At 41.2% G+C, this 13,577-nt stretch overlaps 2 protein-coding genes across 2 annotated transcripts; one reads left to right on the plus strand and one right to left on the minus strand.

Annotated features, from left to right (window-relative positions):
* Nucleotides 1-4,827, minus strand: LOC113573542 (aldo-keto reductase family 1 member D1). Its single transcript, XM_027003868.2, has 10 exons — nucleotides 4,739-4,827; nucleotides 4,331-4,437; nucleotides 4,003-4,170; nucleotides 3,657-3,773; nucleotides 3,486-3,563; nucleotides 1,229-1,351; nucleotides 892-1,001; nucleotides 568-733; nucleotides 409-491; nucleotides 1-157 (listed from the first exon to the last, which is right to left on the minus strand). Exons 2-10 carry the CDS (start codon nucleotides 4,421-4,423, stop codon nucleotides 115-117), a joined length of 981 nt encoding a protein of 326 aa, XP_026859669.1. The 5' UTR covers nucleotides 4,424-4,437; nucleotides 4,739-4,827; the 3' UTR covers nucleotides 1-114.
* A 17-nt stretch (nucleotides 4,828-4,844) lies between these two features.
* trim24 (tripartite motif containing 24) lies at nucleotides 4,845-12,628 on the plus strand. The gene is made up of 18 exons (XM_027003867.2): nucleotides 4,845-5,632; nucleotides 5,846-5,964; nucleotides 6,584-6,731; nucleotides 6,882-7,014; nucleotides 7,116-7,232; nucleotides 7,336-7,450; nucleotides 7,539-7,685; nucleotides 7,780-7,894; nucleotides 8,040-8,431; nucleotides 8,593-8,727; nucleotides 8,836-8,956; nucleotides 9,110-9,167; nucleotides 9,307-9,442; nucleotides 9,526-9,764; nucleotides 10,225-10,357; nucleotides 10,529-10,603; nucleotides 10,828-10,983; nucleotides 11,109-12,628. Exons 1-18 carry the CDS (start codon nucleotides 5,347-5,349, stop codon nucleotides 11,760-11,762), a joined length of 3,279 nt encoding a protein of 1,092 aa, XP_026859668.2. The 5' UTR covers nucleotides 4,845-5,346; the 3' UTR covers nucleotides 11,763-12,628.
* The last annotated feature ends 949 nt before the right edge of the window (nucleotides 12,629-13,577 follow it).

Consider the following 13,577-nt stretch of genomic DNA (forward strand, 5'->3'; position numbering starts at 1 on the left):
TTGCACATAGTAAAATCAAATGTTATCATACTAAATACAGAACCAAATATATATCATGTTTAAATGGTGCAAAGCTGTTAATTGTTGATAATGTTTCTGTTTACATTACAATACCTAATAATAATCATGGAATGGGTATTCCGGGTGATCACTCCACCTTGAAAAATGAAACAATTATTGGTCAGTACTTTGATCTTTTTTGAACTCCTTAAATGGTCTTCAGTCACAGTCTGTACTGCAACATCTAATGTTTTCTCTAGTCAAACACACCTAAATCATGGCTTAATAATTACCTGAGGAGTTGTATTGCTTGTGGGGGCAGGGAAAACACAGGTATGTGCAGTGGGGCTCTCACCTCTACTGCAGTAAAGAACCTTTGATTTAACTGGTAAACAGCCTGTTACTTACATGAGAAGCTCCACAAATCGGATATTTTTGTTCAGACCTTCTATTGCTCTCATTTCATCATCAGTCAAAAAGAAGTCAAATATCTTTGAGAAAGAAAGGTAAAATTAGAGAATGGCTTCACAGAAAAGCTACATATCTCAGTTATGAGGGCTTTCAAACCTCAAAGTTTTCCTTGATGCGCTTAGGGCTGAAGCTTTTGGGAATGACCACCACGCCTCTCTGGACATTGAACCGCAGGGCAATTTGTGCTGTGTTCTTATTATATTTCTTGGCAATGGCCACCAGAAGCTTGTCTTCTAGCAAAGGAGGATTCTTTAAATTCACCCTTTAGAAAGGCACAGAGAGAAAGATCATTGCTATCTTATGTTCATAGGAGCAACAGTCTGTTCATAGTAGATCACAGATGGGATTTTTCAGTCTATGTTTGTGTGAAACCATTTCTATAGTTACATTGTATTTCTAGGCTAGAATAACATATTATACCAGGACGGATCTCTGGATGTTCCTAGAGGGCTGTAGCCAACAATGATGATATCATTCTGCTTACAGTATTGCATCATTTTAGGTTGAGTGAAGTATGGGTGGCATTCAATCTGTGGTGATTAGACAAAAAAAAAATTAAGAGTTTCTACAGATAATGATTCTTCATTGTGACAATACTAATCACTAGAAAGTAACAAATGAATAAGAGAAGACTTCTACATGCTGTTAATTCTACACATCACAATACTTTTAAGTATCAGTTTATATTGGAAAGTTGTTTTGTATAAGCAACATATTTCCTTACACACATTACTGTGGTGTAATTGCTGGGTGTTACCTGGTTTGTCACAGGTTTATACTTTAGACCAGGCTTGTTCAGGATCAGCTCCAGTTGTCGCTTATTGAAGTTAGACACCCCGAGAGATTTCGTCAGCCCTGCATCTATGCATGCTTCTAAGGCCTAATGACAGGAAAAGGTGCAGGACATTGTCAGGATACAATCGTCCTTAATCTTTGAAGTCACATACAAACGAGTGTGGATTCGACTGCTCTGAGTGACATGCAAACTATTTCAAACCATTTGACATTGAACCCATGGTGGTGATTTGAGGACAGTTGATGAATCAGCTTCACCTGGTTGAAAACCGATGCCTCAATAAAACATCGTTTGCAAGGGGCATGTCTTATAGTGCTCTCATATACTATTTACATTAATCACGCACTGATTTACCTATGTGCAGCGCTAGTAAGATCATAAAAGGCAAGTCATATATTCATTAAACATGGAGGACAAAAGAAAGGAAAAAAGGCTGGACAGAGGGAAAAAAAGAAAAATCAGTAAAGAGGGGCTAGAGGTGCTTGTCTCTTTATGTTTAATTTAAGTTCTGATTATTAATCAAGATGCAAGTCTGTGAAATCCAACAGACATATCCAAATTACACACTGACAGTAACCAAGCTGAATTCCTACTCCTTTAGTACAAGGATCCATGTGTACATAGAAAACACCTAATAAAAGAAATGAATATAACATAGACAATAGTAAATCAGTAAAAAAAACCCAAAAAAAACAACATTGAGTAAATGTATTAACAATTTAAATTTTAATTAAAATGCACTAATCTACTTTTATGGCCTATTAAGATATTTAGTGCACTGTAATGATCCCACAATGCACTACAATAAGTAGTGTTCGAACTATGTACCCTAGTGCGCAAGGGTACCACGTTGTTTGGACTGAAGATTTGCAGGTAGCATCTCTGAGATGGCACAATGGAGACATATTCAGAGTCCTCGTGGGTCTGTTATAAATGTAAGTAGCAGGTTAACTAAATAAAAGTTTTCAGCTTTTCAAAGTTCTTTCTGTAATCACAAAGGTTTTGTTTAAAGTGAATTATATTTGATTGTCAAATAATTTTGTGTTAAACATCTAGCTAGTTACAGAGCCAGATGATTGTTTATATTACCTCATGGACCAATGAAGACGTGGTGAAGACATGGTGCATGGGCAGTGGTAGTTCAGTGGTTAATGCACTTGACTAGTAATCAGAACCACAACCAAGTTGCCATGGTTGGACCCCTGAGCAAGGCCCTCAACCCTCAATTGCTCAAGTTGAGCTCAGTCCTAATTGTAAGTTGCTTTGGATAAAAAAGTGTCAGCTAAATGATGCAAGTGTAAATGGTGATCTTAATCTACCTGCTGGGCATGTTGTTATATTGTCAAACGTCTCACAATGGAACATGTAGTATAATGTTCAAATTGTTACTGACATGCAGTCTGCTGTCAAACAGCAATGAGTTAACATGGATAATGTAGTGTCTGAAATAATTCACAACCTTGATGAATTATTTTGTTTATAATCGTGCTCTATGTGGGGATCCAGATTTTTGCATGTAGGGGATAGTGAATAGGGCACAGTTCTGAGCACAGCTCATGTGTGATAGAGATTGATAGGTTTCTGCACGTGTCTGTTGATGATTGTTAGGTTTATGGAGGTAGGTGCTTGAGCTTGCTGAAGTAGCATGGTTTGTGAAAAGAAAGCATTAAAGTTAACCTTACTTAATTGCCATTAGTTAGAAGTATCTAGTTTTAACAATTACCTAATATTACCTAACACCTTTAATATTTAATGCAATCAATTTCCTCCAACCCTTTTCCTCAGTTTTTGTAGTGTACAGCTGTTGTTGTTTTTTTTTTGGTTTTTTTACCAGTACTACTACTACCTTTTTTTCCATGCCATTATTCATATCAGTAATGATACTGACAATTTTGCTGACAGTAAATATTTTGTGTGCTTGTTTCACAATCATATTTGGTCATATGAAATTTTAGCAAATAAAGGCCAATGAGTATTTTTTTCTCCCTGAGGAAAATACATTTTAAAAACTCCACTAAATTTCAAAGGTCACTGTAACCTTTGAAGTCGGTAAAGTAAAGTAATCTATATGGTTTAGTCTTCAATCTGATAAATGAAAAAGGTTTTGTAATTTGTAGAACTTTGTTTTTATCCTATTAAAGCACCTGGCAAAGTGTTATGATTATTAAATATTTATTGAATTAAAATGGAAAGTTATCTAATTAAGACATATGCTTACCTCCCATGTAGCACAAAGGTCTGTCTCATGGTAAACAATCTTTCCATTCTCATCTTTGGGATAGAAGGTATCTCCTGGCTAGGAGAATTGGATAAAAATATAGCCATCTAATTATCAGTTCCTAAATTTTTATTTGCATTATAAGAATTTGTGATCAGGACATTGTAAGACCTTGAAAGCCATGGGCAATTCGATGATGTAGAGGTCCACATATTCCAGCTGCAGAGTTTTGAGAGTTCGCTCTAGTGCTGGTCTTACAAGCTCTGGAGGGTGAAAAGTGTTCCATAGCTGCCACAAAAAACAACAACAACAAAAAAAACCAAACCAGACTTGCAACTAGCAGTTGGATTGTAGCTGGGTTGTAAGGTACTGAATGGAATTCAGTAATAATAACCTTCAACAGTGAGCAAAGCTTTATAGGCATTCCAGCATAGAATGAGAATTAACCTGCAACTTTTGATGACTTCTATTTAGTAGTAATTCCCCAACCGATGATCATTTTGCAGAAGAAGGTTACCTTTCCGCAGTAGAAAATGTCCTCTCTCTTCACAGTTCCATCAGCAATTTTCTCTCGTATAGCTTGACCCACCTCATGCTCATTGAAATATACTAATGCTCCATCAATATGCCTATATCCAATCTCAATGGCCAACTTGACCGATTCATATGCAGTTCCCTTAGGAGTCTATTAAAAACAGTCAAAATGGTTAACTGTGTGTAAAAGCAAAAAGAGAGAACTCTGTGAATGATCTATAGTAAATCACTAATCACTGCGGAAATAACAGAAACATTCGCAACATCAGTGAAAAAAATATTATTGTAGAATAATTTATATGCCTTCTTACTGTTCGAGGGTCTCCATAGGTTCCTATACCCATGAGTGGAATTTTGAACCCACTACTCATGGTGACAGAGTGATTTGTAGCCGTCAAATCCATGTTTCCTTTAGCACCTGTGACAACAACTACACTGGCTACCAGTTCATACAAGAAGTACCAACTGTCAGGGCAAACCTGTTCTGCAAGTAAAACATTATTCACAGAATGTATAGCTGCAAAAGTTAATTAGTAATGGAAGCATGGTTGTTGACCCCAACATATAACTTTTATAGGGTGCCTGCAGAAATTCAAAGCCCAGTATAACCTATTTGTTTTTCATATTTCACATTAAAATATCTGCAATATATTCATGAAAATACTGAACTTTTACTGAATTATTATATAAACTCACTGTCCAGTTACTAGTTTACTTACGAGGTGGGACTAGACTTCAGTGAGTTCTGCCAAGAAAAAAAAAAAAACGCGTGTAACTACGAAGAGCGAAGTTCGACCTCTAACGCTTTCCGTAGCTGTGCGAGTGAGGCCTCGCACCATCTGTTGGTTAGCAAGCAGCGATAAACAACTTCTCTTTGTTAGCCACATTTCTAGATATGCTTTATTGATGGTAGCATTCTAAAGATGGATTGCGAATAATCTATACCTTTACTATATAAAGTCAACTTGTTCATAACCTTTTCTGTCGGATCTCTGACGCTAATCTGTAATTAAATCAGCGTGTAGCTAGCTAGCTGGTCGTTAGGAGCTAGCTAGCTGGCTGGCTAACGTTGCTAATGTGGACGCGCTTCTGTAGTTGAAGCAGTAGCGTTTAATGTGGACGCGCTTCTGTAAAGCAGTAACGTTTAATATGTGCAGATTTGTTTGCAGGATCCCTTTCTAACGTTCCCGATCAAGTCCCATGATGTTTTCAACATGCCATTGTTGAAATCGACTCGACTCCGAACATCCCGCTTTCTTATGCGTTATTGTCAGTAGATGCTGTAGCTTAGTCGGCTAGCTTTGGTCGTACGTCGTATTTTGAAAATATGGAGGAAAGTGGCGAAAAAATAGATTCGGAAGACATAGTGATTATTGTGGAAAACGAGGCGGAAAGTAAGCCTATTCAAGAGGCGAACGCGAAGGAGGAGAGCAGCCAGAGTTTGCTGGACATCTGCCCCCTCTGTAAACTGAGCTTCCACAGCAGGGAACCCAAACTTCTACCCTGTCTCCACTCCTTCTGCAAAAGATGTCTCCCTTCACCATCGAGGAACTTGTTATTTGCCGATCAGGGGACCAACCACCAGATGCCAATTGAGAGCCAAGCCAAACCACGTGTGTTGATGGGTTATCATCTATTCTACACTTGTCATTTCTGTTTCTCCGTGTTTGCGGCCTGTGGAATGCTATCGTGAGCGGATTAATATAGATTATTAGTTTTCCCATCTGGCATTTTAGATAACTTCAGTTAATCATAATGATGATTTAAAAGAAAATCTTTTGCAATTGATGCCTAACTTCTGCTTTTTTAATATCTTCATTTGACAGTGAACATAATCCGATGCCCAGTGTGTTATCAGGACTGCAGGGAAGTTGAAGTCTTGGATAACTTCTTTGCCAAGGACACTATGGAAGTGCCAAGCAGCACAGTGGAGAAGACCAGTCAGGTGCAAAAATATGCTCAGAGATATCAAAGTGCTCTTTGTTAATGTATTTAATTAGTCACTAATAACTTAATAGTCTTGATGAACGAGCCAAAGGACCAACATATAAAGTAAGCTTGGAGACTAGTTGTGAAGAATAACAGGCCCTGTTAATGTCCACCTCATATTTAGCAACTATTAAGTTTTATGTGGGGCTTAATGGGTGTGGAAGTAATGTTCGCCATGGGCTAAAACTGCAGTGGATGAGCCATTTAGCTTTTTGTTACCAAAACAAGCGTGACTTGAGAAACAAGAAAATCAGTGGGAAAGTTAAGATCACTTGCAGTAAACAAGCAGATGTGATATGATTGATTACAAACAAAAACATCCAAATGGAGCATGTGGACATATTATGGTTTAAGGAAAGTAGGCATGTAACCCCCACATGTAACTTGACTCAACAGCCCAATGCAGGAAGCTGACATTGCATTGAAAACTGCACTCATACTAAATACAAAATTTTGCTCTACAGGACGATGAAGTTACCTCTGGCCCCTTGAGTGAATAGAGCTGGTTCAGTCTGTCTAAGCTCGTTTTCTTGCTTCTCTTGCTGTTATTACACTGGTCCTTCTTTTGCCTTCAGCTCTGCATGAGCTGTGATGACAACACGGAGGCAACTGGCTTCTGCGTGGAGTGTGTGGAGTTTCTGTGCGTCACTTGTATTGAGGCTCACCAGCGTGTGAAGTTCACAAGGGACCATACGATCAGGCAGATGGAGGAGATGTCTTCAGGTGTTCATGCCTAAACAGTTTTTGTTTATGGTATAATATAAAAAGAGTAAAAGAACTGGACCATATAGTTTACATCAGTCCTTCATGTCTTTGCTGATTTTTCTTTGGATCCCACTTTCAGTAAAAACACTAAGATAATTTTGATTACAGAGGCAATGGGTGCTTCCACACAGAAGCCCGTTTTCTGTGAGGTCCACAAACAAGAGCCTTTGAAGCTGTTTTGTGAAACGTGTGACCGCCTCACCTGCAGAGACTGCCAGCTCCTCAAACACAAGGACCACAAGTAAACCGCTTAATCTAAACCCACCCCTCTTGGAACTCTTCTTGCATCTTTGCTGTGTGCTTTGGTTTAACTTGTGCTGGGGGACCTGCTTCATTTTGCAGTTACCAGTTTCTGGAGGATGCATACAGGAACCACAGGGAACACCTGGTGAAGATGACGGGCCAGCTTCAAGAAAAAAGAAAGGCCATTGGGGAGGTGTCTGACACAATAAACAGCGGGTAACATGCCTTCTTGGAGTGCAGCTTTGCACGTTGACAGAATGGGTGCCTGTCAGTCACATGAAGCGGTCATGCCTAATGTTTATATCCCTCCCTTCTACAGTCTTCATCAAGTGGATGAAAACCGCAAGGCTGTCGCCAATGAGATTAAAAAGGCCATATGCAATCTGATAATGGAAATTAACAGAAAAGGGAAGATCTTGATCAATCAGCTGGAGGTAGTGGCTAAATGTTTCAGTTAATAAGCACATTAATAGGCACAAACAGTAGGACTGTAGCAGTGTGTGGGTAATTCTGTCTGTTTAGGCACTGACAAAGGACCATGAAATGGTTCTGAAGAAGCAGCAAGAGGACATCTCCTCCCTCACCAAACACCTTGATCATGTGATCACCTTCACAAAGTGGGCGACCGCCAGTAACAGTGGCACAGCACTCCTGTACTGTAAACGACTGGTAAGTTAACGGCTCGGTCAGGAGTTGGCGCTTGTTGTTGATTTTGCTTCTGGCAAAATTCTGATTTTGCTTATGCTTCTTGCTCCATTCTCAGATCATGTATCAAATCCAATACCTCCTGCGGGCAAAGTGCAACACCTCCTATGTTCCTCAGAGTTCAGTTCGCTTCCAGTGTCGATCTGCCTTTTGGGCCTCAAATGTTGACCTTGGTAAGACTGTGGAATCAATGAGCTTATTAAGCTTGCCAAGAAGTGGTGGATATGAGGAGGGTAGTTGGTATAATCTTAGAAATACAGGATGGTTTAACTCATTTATTTTATGCATGTATTTATTTGAACTTTTTCCTTTTCTCAGGTTCTCTACTGGTAGAGAAGGCCCCTCTGCGCCAGCCCAGCGGGCCACAACCATTCCCTTTTCAGCAAATGAATGCCGGTCCCAGACCGGATGGGCCCACGGGGCCCTTCCCAGGGTCCCAGGCTCAGCAGCACCAGAGACAGAGCACTCTGGCCCAGCTGCAGATGCAGGTGGAAAAGCTTGCCCAGCACCCCAACCGCCATCTCTCACCCAATCATTGGTCGTGGGGCATGCGGCCTCCCGGGCAGCCGATGCCTAGCCGGCCTATGCAGGGAGGCTCCCCTTCCCAGACTCTTTCCAGCATGCCTCAGCAAGCGTGGAGGTACAGTGCCCCACACCTCAATACGGGGAGTCCGCCGACTTTGCTCCAGAACTCAAGCCTCCCACAACAGGTAAGGAAGCAGAGTGGTTCTGTTGCTCTTTCTGATTTTTGATTCAGCGAGGTAATGCTTGTTTGTGAAGGATGCATGCCTGCAGGAAAAAGCCTTCTGTTTTGTTTTGGTATTTAGTCAATTGGGGAAGGTTTTTAAACTCTTATTTTCTTTTGCCTCAGACTTTGAGAGGTCTCATCAACAATTCAAGCTTCCCTCCCAAACCCATGGATGTGCTGCAGGGTAGTCCCCGCTATTCCCAGAATGCACCTCTTCCAGGTGCTGGCCCCATCCCCTCTCAACCTCCTCTCCTTCAGGTAGGAAGCCCATGCATTCTAGCCCTATAAAACCTGTGTCAGATGTGTTTGTTGTTGATAATCTTGCACTCACATCCCACTTACTCTTGGGTGTGTGTGTGTTTGCAGCGAAACATGATGGAAGCTGCATATCTCAGCAGGAGGAGTGAGCCCAGTAGCTCCTTGTCTTTATCTGCCCCTAGACCCAGTTATCCAACCAACCTGCCCTCAGCAGCCACCGACAGAGTTGGTGTGTGTTTACCAGAGGCTGGTCAATTTTGTCAGCCACAAAGATACTTAGAAAATGGAATGTTGTTTGTGTTTGTGTATATTGGCATATTGTTAACTTCCATATGATAGTATGTCATGAAAATAAAATATTCTTCTTCTGGTGTGTCCTTAGTGCCAGGAAGTCAGATTTCTCCAATGTCTGTTGCTCCTTCAACTGATGCTAGGGCTGGGTAAATGTGCTCTTGAACTTTCTAATGCTTTTCAGACTTTGCTCAATTGTCACTTTGCACTTATGTCTGTTCCAATTGTCTGTGTGTGTGTGTGTGTCTGTGTGTGCGCGTGCGTGTGCACTGTCCTTCCTCTTTTAAGTGTTGGTGCCTGGAAGCGGTCCGAGCCTCCACCAAGTGCACCATCAAGCCTCCCTACCAAGAGAAGACGGAAGTCATCTCCGGGCCCCGTCATCGTCATCAAAGACGAGCCGGAGGATGACGACGACGTTCATTTTGTAAGCATTCCCGCTGTGTGACATGCCTCAGGGGTCAGACTTTCTGTCCGCCTGACCCCAATTGTTTTGTGTTGGTTCCTCAGGTCCGGACAACCACGAAGGCCAGCCTTCCGGACAGCACCGGTGTGCAGTCTCAGACCCCGCAACAGGAGTCTCCTCCGGCAGAGGAGCAGCAGACGGAGAGGACCCCCGAACCCGAGGAGGACCCTAATGAGGACTGGTGCGCCGTGTGCCAGAATGGAGGAGAACTGCTCTGTTGCGACAAATGTCCCAAAGTCTTCCATCTTAGCTGTCATATTCCCATTCTCACTGCATCTCCAAGGTATGGTGGTGTGGGCTTTTTTTGTTTTTGTTTTTTGTTTTTTTAAATACTGCCAGTATGTTGAAAAACAATCCAGTACCACATATTTGGGCTTTGGCTTTGCAGTTGTAGATTAATTGTTATCATAATTAGGAATGACTTATACAAATTTCTTTTTATCTTTAATAAAACTTAAAACTATCTTTATGCAACTTGCACACCTCCTTAAACATCTAGAAGCTCACAACAACAGAACTCAAAAGTTTCAGTAAGTAAAATGTGAAAAATGGAAATATATCTAACAGAAATTTTTGATTATGTAATATCAGATAGCATAAGAACCCTGATGAGGGTTTAAGTTTAGGACTGTACTTAACCTGAACCTATATGTGAGAAATAGCTGTAAACTATTCATACTGTAGAGTGTCTTGTTACAGTTGATTACCAGCCTGTGATCCTTTGGTGTGTGTGTTGACTGTAGTGGTGAGTGGTACTGTTCATTCTGCCGCGACCTTGACTCGCCTGAAATGGAGTATGACGTGGATGGTGGAGGTGACTCAAAAGATGTGAAGCAGGACCCGGATTCAGACACATTCACGCCCGTGGACAGACGCGTATGACCCAGAATTTTTACCACCCCCAATTAAAATTTTATTAACCTTTTTTTTTTTTTTTTTTTTTACTAATACTGAATGCAACTTGTGTTCGGATTAATTAAGTGTAACTATAATACACTGGTCTCAATACTCTTTGCTTCATGAACTTTGTATGTTCTTATCAAACAGAAATGTGAGAGACTGTTGCTTCGCATCTACTGCAATGAACTCAGCACTGATTTCCAGGATCCGGTGACACCATCGGTATGCCGATCCACTTCCTTAAGATCCCCAGTAATCTTAGTTACCACTTTAAAATCATATATCAGAATCTTGTTTGGTGGTCCATGTATATTCTCTGGCAGCCACATCCAGACCTGGATGACTTACTAAAAATTCTATATCTGTAAATGTTAGGACAAGCTTGTAATTCTGTGAAAATGTTCAGAAAGATTTTTTCAGTAATTTGGAATGTTACTCATTTCTAGTCCATGCCAGAATACAACGAGATTATAAAAACCCCAATGGACCTGTCTAAGGTGAGGAGCAAGCTAGAGGATAAGCAGAGCCCTGGTTACAAGAGCACCGACTGCTTCGTCGCAGACATGAGGCTTATATTCAAAAACTGCGCTACTTTCCACAAGGTATGATGACTGAAATTTTCTCCTGACTGTAACTGAAATATGTTTCTTGGTTGGGTTTGGTAACTATACGTTTAAGGTAAACTGGAACTTGAAGTATGTGCATGTGCTTGCGGGTATTGTTTCAGGAGGACACGGAGATGTCGAGCGTAGGAGCTAACCTGGAGAATTATTTTGAAGAGCAGTTGCGGCTGCTGTATCCAGACCGAACCTTCCCCGACGTGAAGGAGGAGGGGGCTGCTCCAGAGCCACAAGCTCCAGAGCTGCAAGCTCCAGAACCGCAAGCTCAAGATTCCCAAGCTCCAGAACCGCAAGCTCAAGATTCCCAAGCCCCAGAACCGCAAGCTCAAGATTCCCAAGCCCCAGAGCCGCAAGCTCCAGAACCCCAAGCTCCAGAACCCCAAGCTCCAGAACCCCAAGCTGCAGAGCCGCAAGCTCCAGAACCCCAAGCTGCAGAGCCGCAAGCTCCAGAACCCCAAGCTGCAGAGCCGCAAGCTCCAGAACCCCAAGCTGCAGAGCCGCAAGCTCCAGAACCCCAAGCTGCAGAACCTCAATCTCCAGAACCGCAAGCTGCAGAACAGTCTCAGTCACCAAAGGGAACCTCCCCGGATCCCCTTGCAACAGAGGAGACTGGGGAATCCCCCATCAAAAGTCTTCCCGAGGGAGAGCTCCAGTCTGAAGACCCTGCTGAAAATACAGAGAGCTCTGAGAATCCAGAGGCAAGTGGTAGTCCTATAGATGCATCCCAGGAGCTCGATGGCAGGAGCGATCAGGATGGTTGATCTGTCTACTTGGGAAAGCTCTGCCCTTTTCTGAGTAGAGAGAATCTCTCTCTCTCTCTCTCTGTCTCTCTCTCTCTCTCTCTTCCTCTCTCTTCCCCCCCGGAGCATGAAATTACAACTACTTTTGGAGAATACAGTGTATTAGTTCTGCAATAATAATATTGTATACACAATTTGAAAAGAGCAATACAGCTCCTTAGGTTATGTAAAAAAGGCACAATAAATGCTAATGTATAAAAACCAGTAGTATGAATTACATTGTATGTTAATGACAACTACAAGAGAAAATGGGGTGGGTGATGGAAGGAACTGCATTAGTTAAACTACGATACAAACTATACACCTTCCTACAATATGTATGCTTACAATATGATGTTCCAACTCCAAAAAATTAAACATTAGTATGGTTTTAGATGTATTTATTTGTGTAGTATTAGAGATATTTATTTGTCCTCTTGATTTTGATCTGGTGCTCTGGCGAAGAGCACACTTACAAATAAATTCCATGAGCGGTGGAGTTTTGTATAATGTTATTTTAATCCAAAAGATGTATGTGTTTAGGGGGTGGGGCAGACGTAGTGGGACTCTTAGGTACAAAAGCATTAACCCTTGTTCTTAGTCACTTAAACTTTGGGCTGTTTATCTGGAGCCACTCGAAGCCCAGTTGTAGGCTGCATACTAGTTTCAGAAGCAGCATCATTTACCTGTGTTGTTCGTTGTGCAGTCTGTGACACACTGGTGCCCCCTGGAGGCCAGTGTGGCAGCCTGCGAGTGCAATCCCGACATACACTCAGGTTACTCGAGTTAAACAGAATTTCATTGGAATCAGTTCTCAGATGTGAATAAATTTCAGTTTTTCTGCTTCACTGCGAGTGTTTTCAATGTGTGTATCCTTGTATCTATGTCTGAAACCGAGCTAAGCCAGAACCTGAAATTTGTGCTCCAGGACAAAGATAGGAGCCCTGGCTGTAAGCTATCAGGTGTCCTTCATTTCTGGAACATGGTTCCTGTAAAAGTATTCCCTACTGTGAATGTGAGAAAGAGGAGCCATCCTTCTTTAATGCAGTTTTGAAGCTATATTACCAACACAAGATGATGTATGCCAAACTACAAATATAAATGCCCATATAAAAAGCAGCATCAAAATTGTTTCTGCCTATAGAGCTTTTAATGAAAACTTGTAATGCAATGTTAATTCAAAGATTAAGTCATAATTGACTTCAGTGCATCAGCCATTGTGTTCCTCATTCAGTTACCCTACTGTTAATCAGGGAATACTATCATAGCTGGTGCAAGACAGTCAAGTACGGCTTGATCATTTTACAAAAACTGGCATCTTACAAAGTTTATAGTCTATAAACCTTGGAAAAAAAGGGCAGTATATTATGCATTTTTCCATTACAATTTAATCATTTTCACTTGTTTTCACTGTTAACACTGAAGTCACTTTTAATGGGTAATGTTCATTAATAATTTTGAATATTAAGTAACTTTTCTTGTCTCAAGTAATTTTGACAACACTCCCAAATATCAAATGAGCTACGTTGCGACGTAGGCAAATTTTGATAACTTTGGCAATCAATGTTGGCCTATTGGTAAATATTTCTCTTTACAGCCGTCAAAATGCTTAACTGATCTTACATTCACCTGGTCATTAAACATTTTAAGGACTGAACTGACTGTTCCTCAGAAAGAATGATCAATGAGAAGTCTTAAAACAGTTAATTTGATCACTGCATTTGGAGTTTCTGTTGCCTCGAGCACAGTCTGGAAAGAACGATCAAAAAAGGGCTGCGCTCGCGCCAGATAAGCGCT

The sequence above is a fragment of the Electrophorus electricus genome, chromosome 7 (genome assembly GCF_013358815.1).
Source record: "Electrophorus electricus isolate fEleEle1 chromosome 7, fEleEle1.pri, whole genome shotgun sequence".
Classification (NCBI taxonomy): domain Eukaryota; kingdom Metazoa; phylum Chordata; class Actinopteri; order Gymnotiformes; family Gymnotidae; genus Electrophorus; species Electrophorus electricus.

Bases quoted from the DNA above. Each gene is read 5' to 3' on its own strand.
- LOC113573542 (XM_027003868.2), bottom strand. From the start codon at position 4,423: ATGGATTTGACGGCTACAAATCACTCTGTCACCATGAGTAGTGGGTTC. The intron at 1,002-1,228 runs GTAACACCCAGC...TAATCACCACAG, and splicing joins ATAAACCTGTGACAAACCAG to ATTGAATGCCACCCATACTT. The intron at 734-891 runs GTATAATATGTT...GCCTTTCTAAAG, and splicing joins ACATCCAGAGATCCGTCCTG to GGTGAATTTAAAGAATCCTC.
- trim24 (XM_027003867.2), top strand. From the start codon at position 5,347: ATGGAGGAAAGTGGCGAAAAAATAGATTCGGAAGACATAGTGATTATT. The intron at 7,015-7,115 runs GTAAACCGCTTA...TTCATTTTGCAG, and splicing joins CTCAAACACAAGGACCACAA to TTACCAGTTTCTGGAGGATG. The intron at 8,957-9,109 runs GTGTGTGTTTAC...GTGTGTCCTTAG, and splicing joins AGCAGCCACCGACAGAGTTG to TGCCAGGAAGTCAGATTTCT.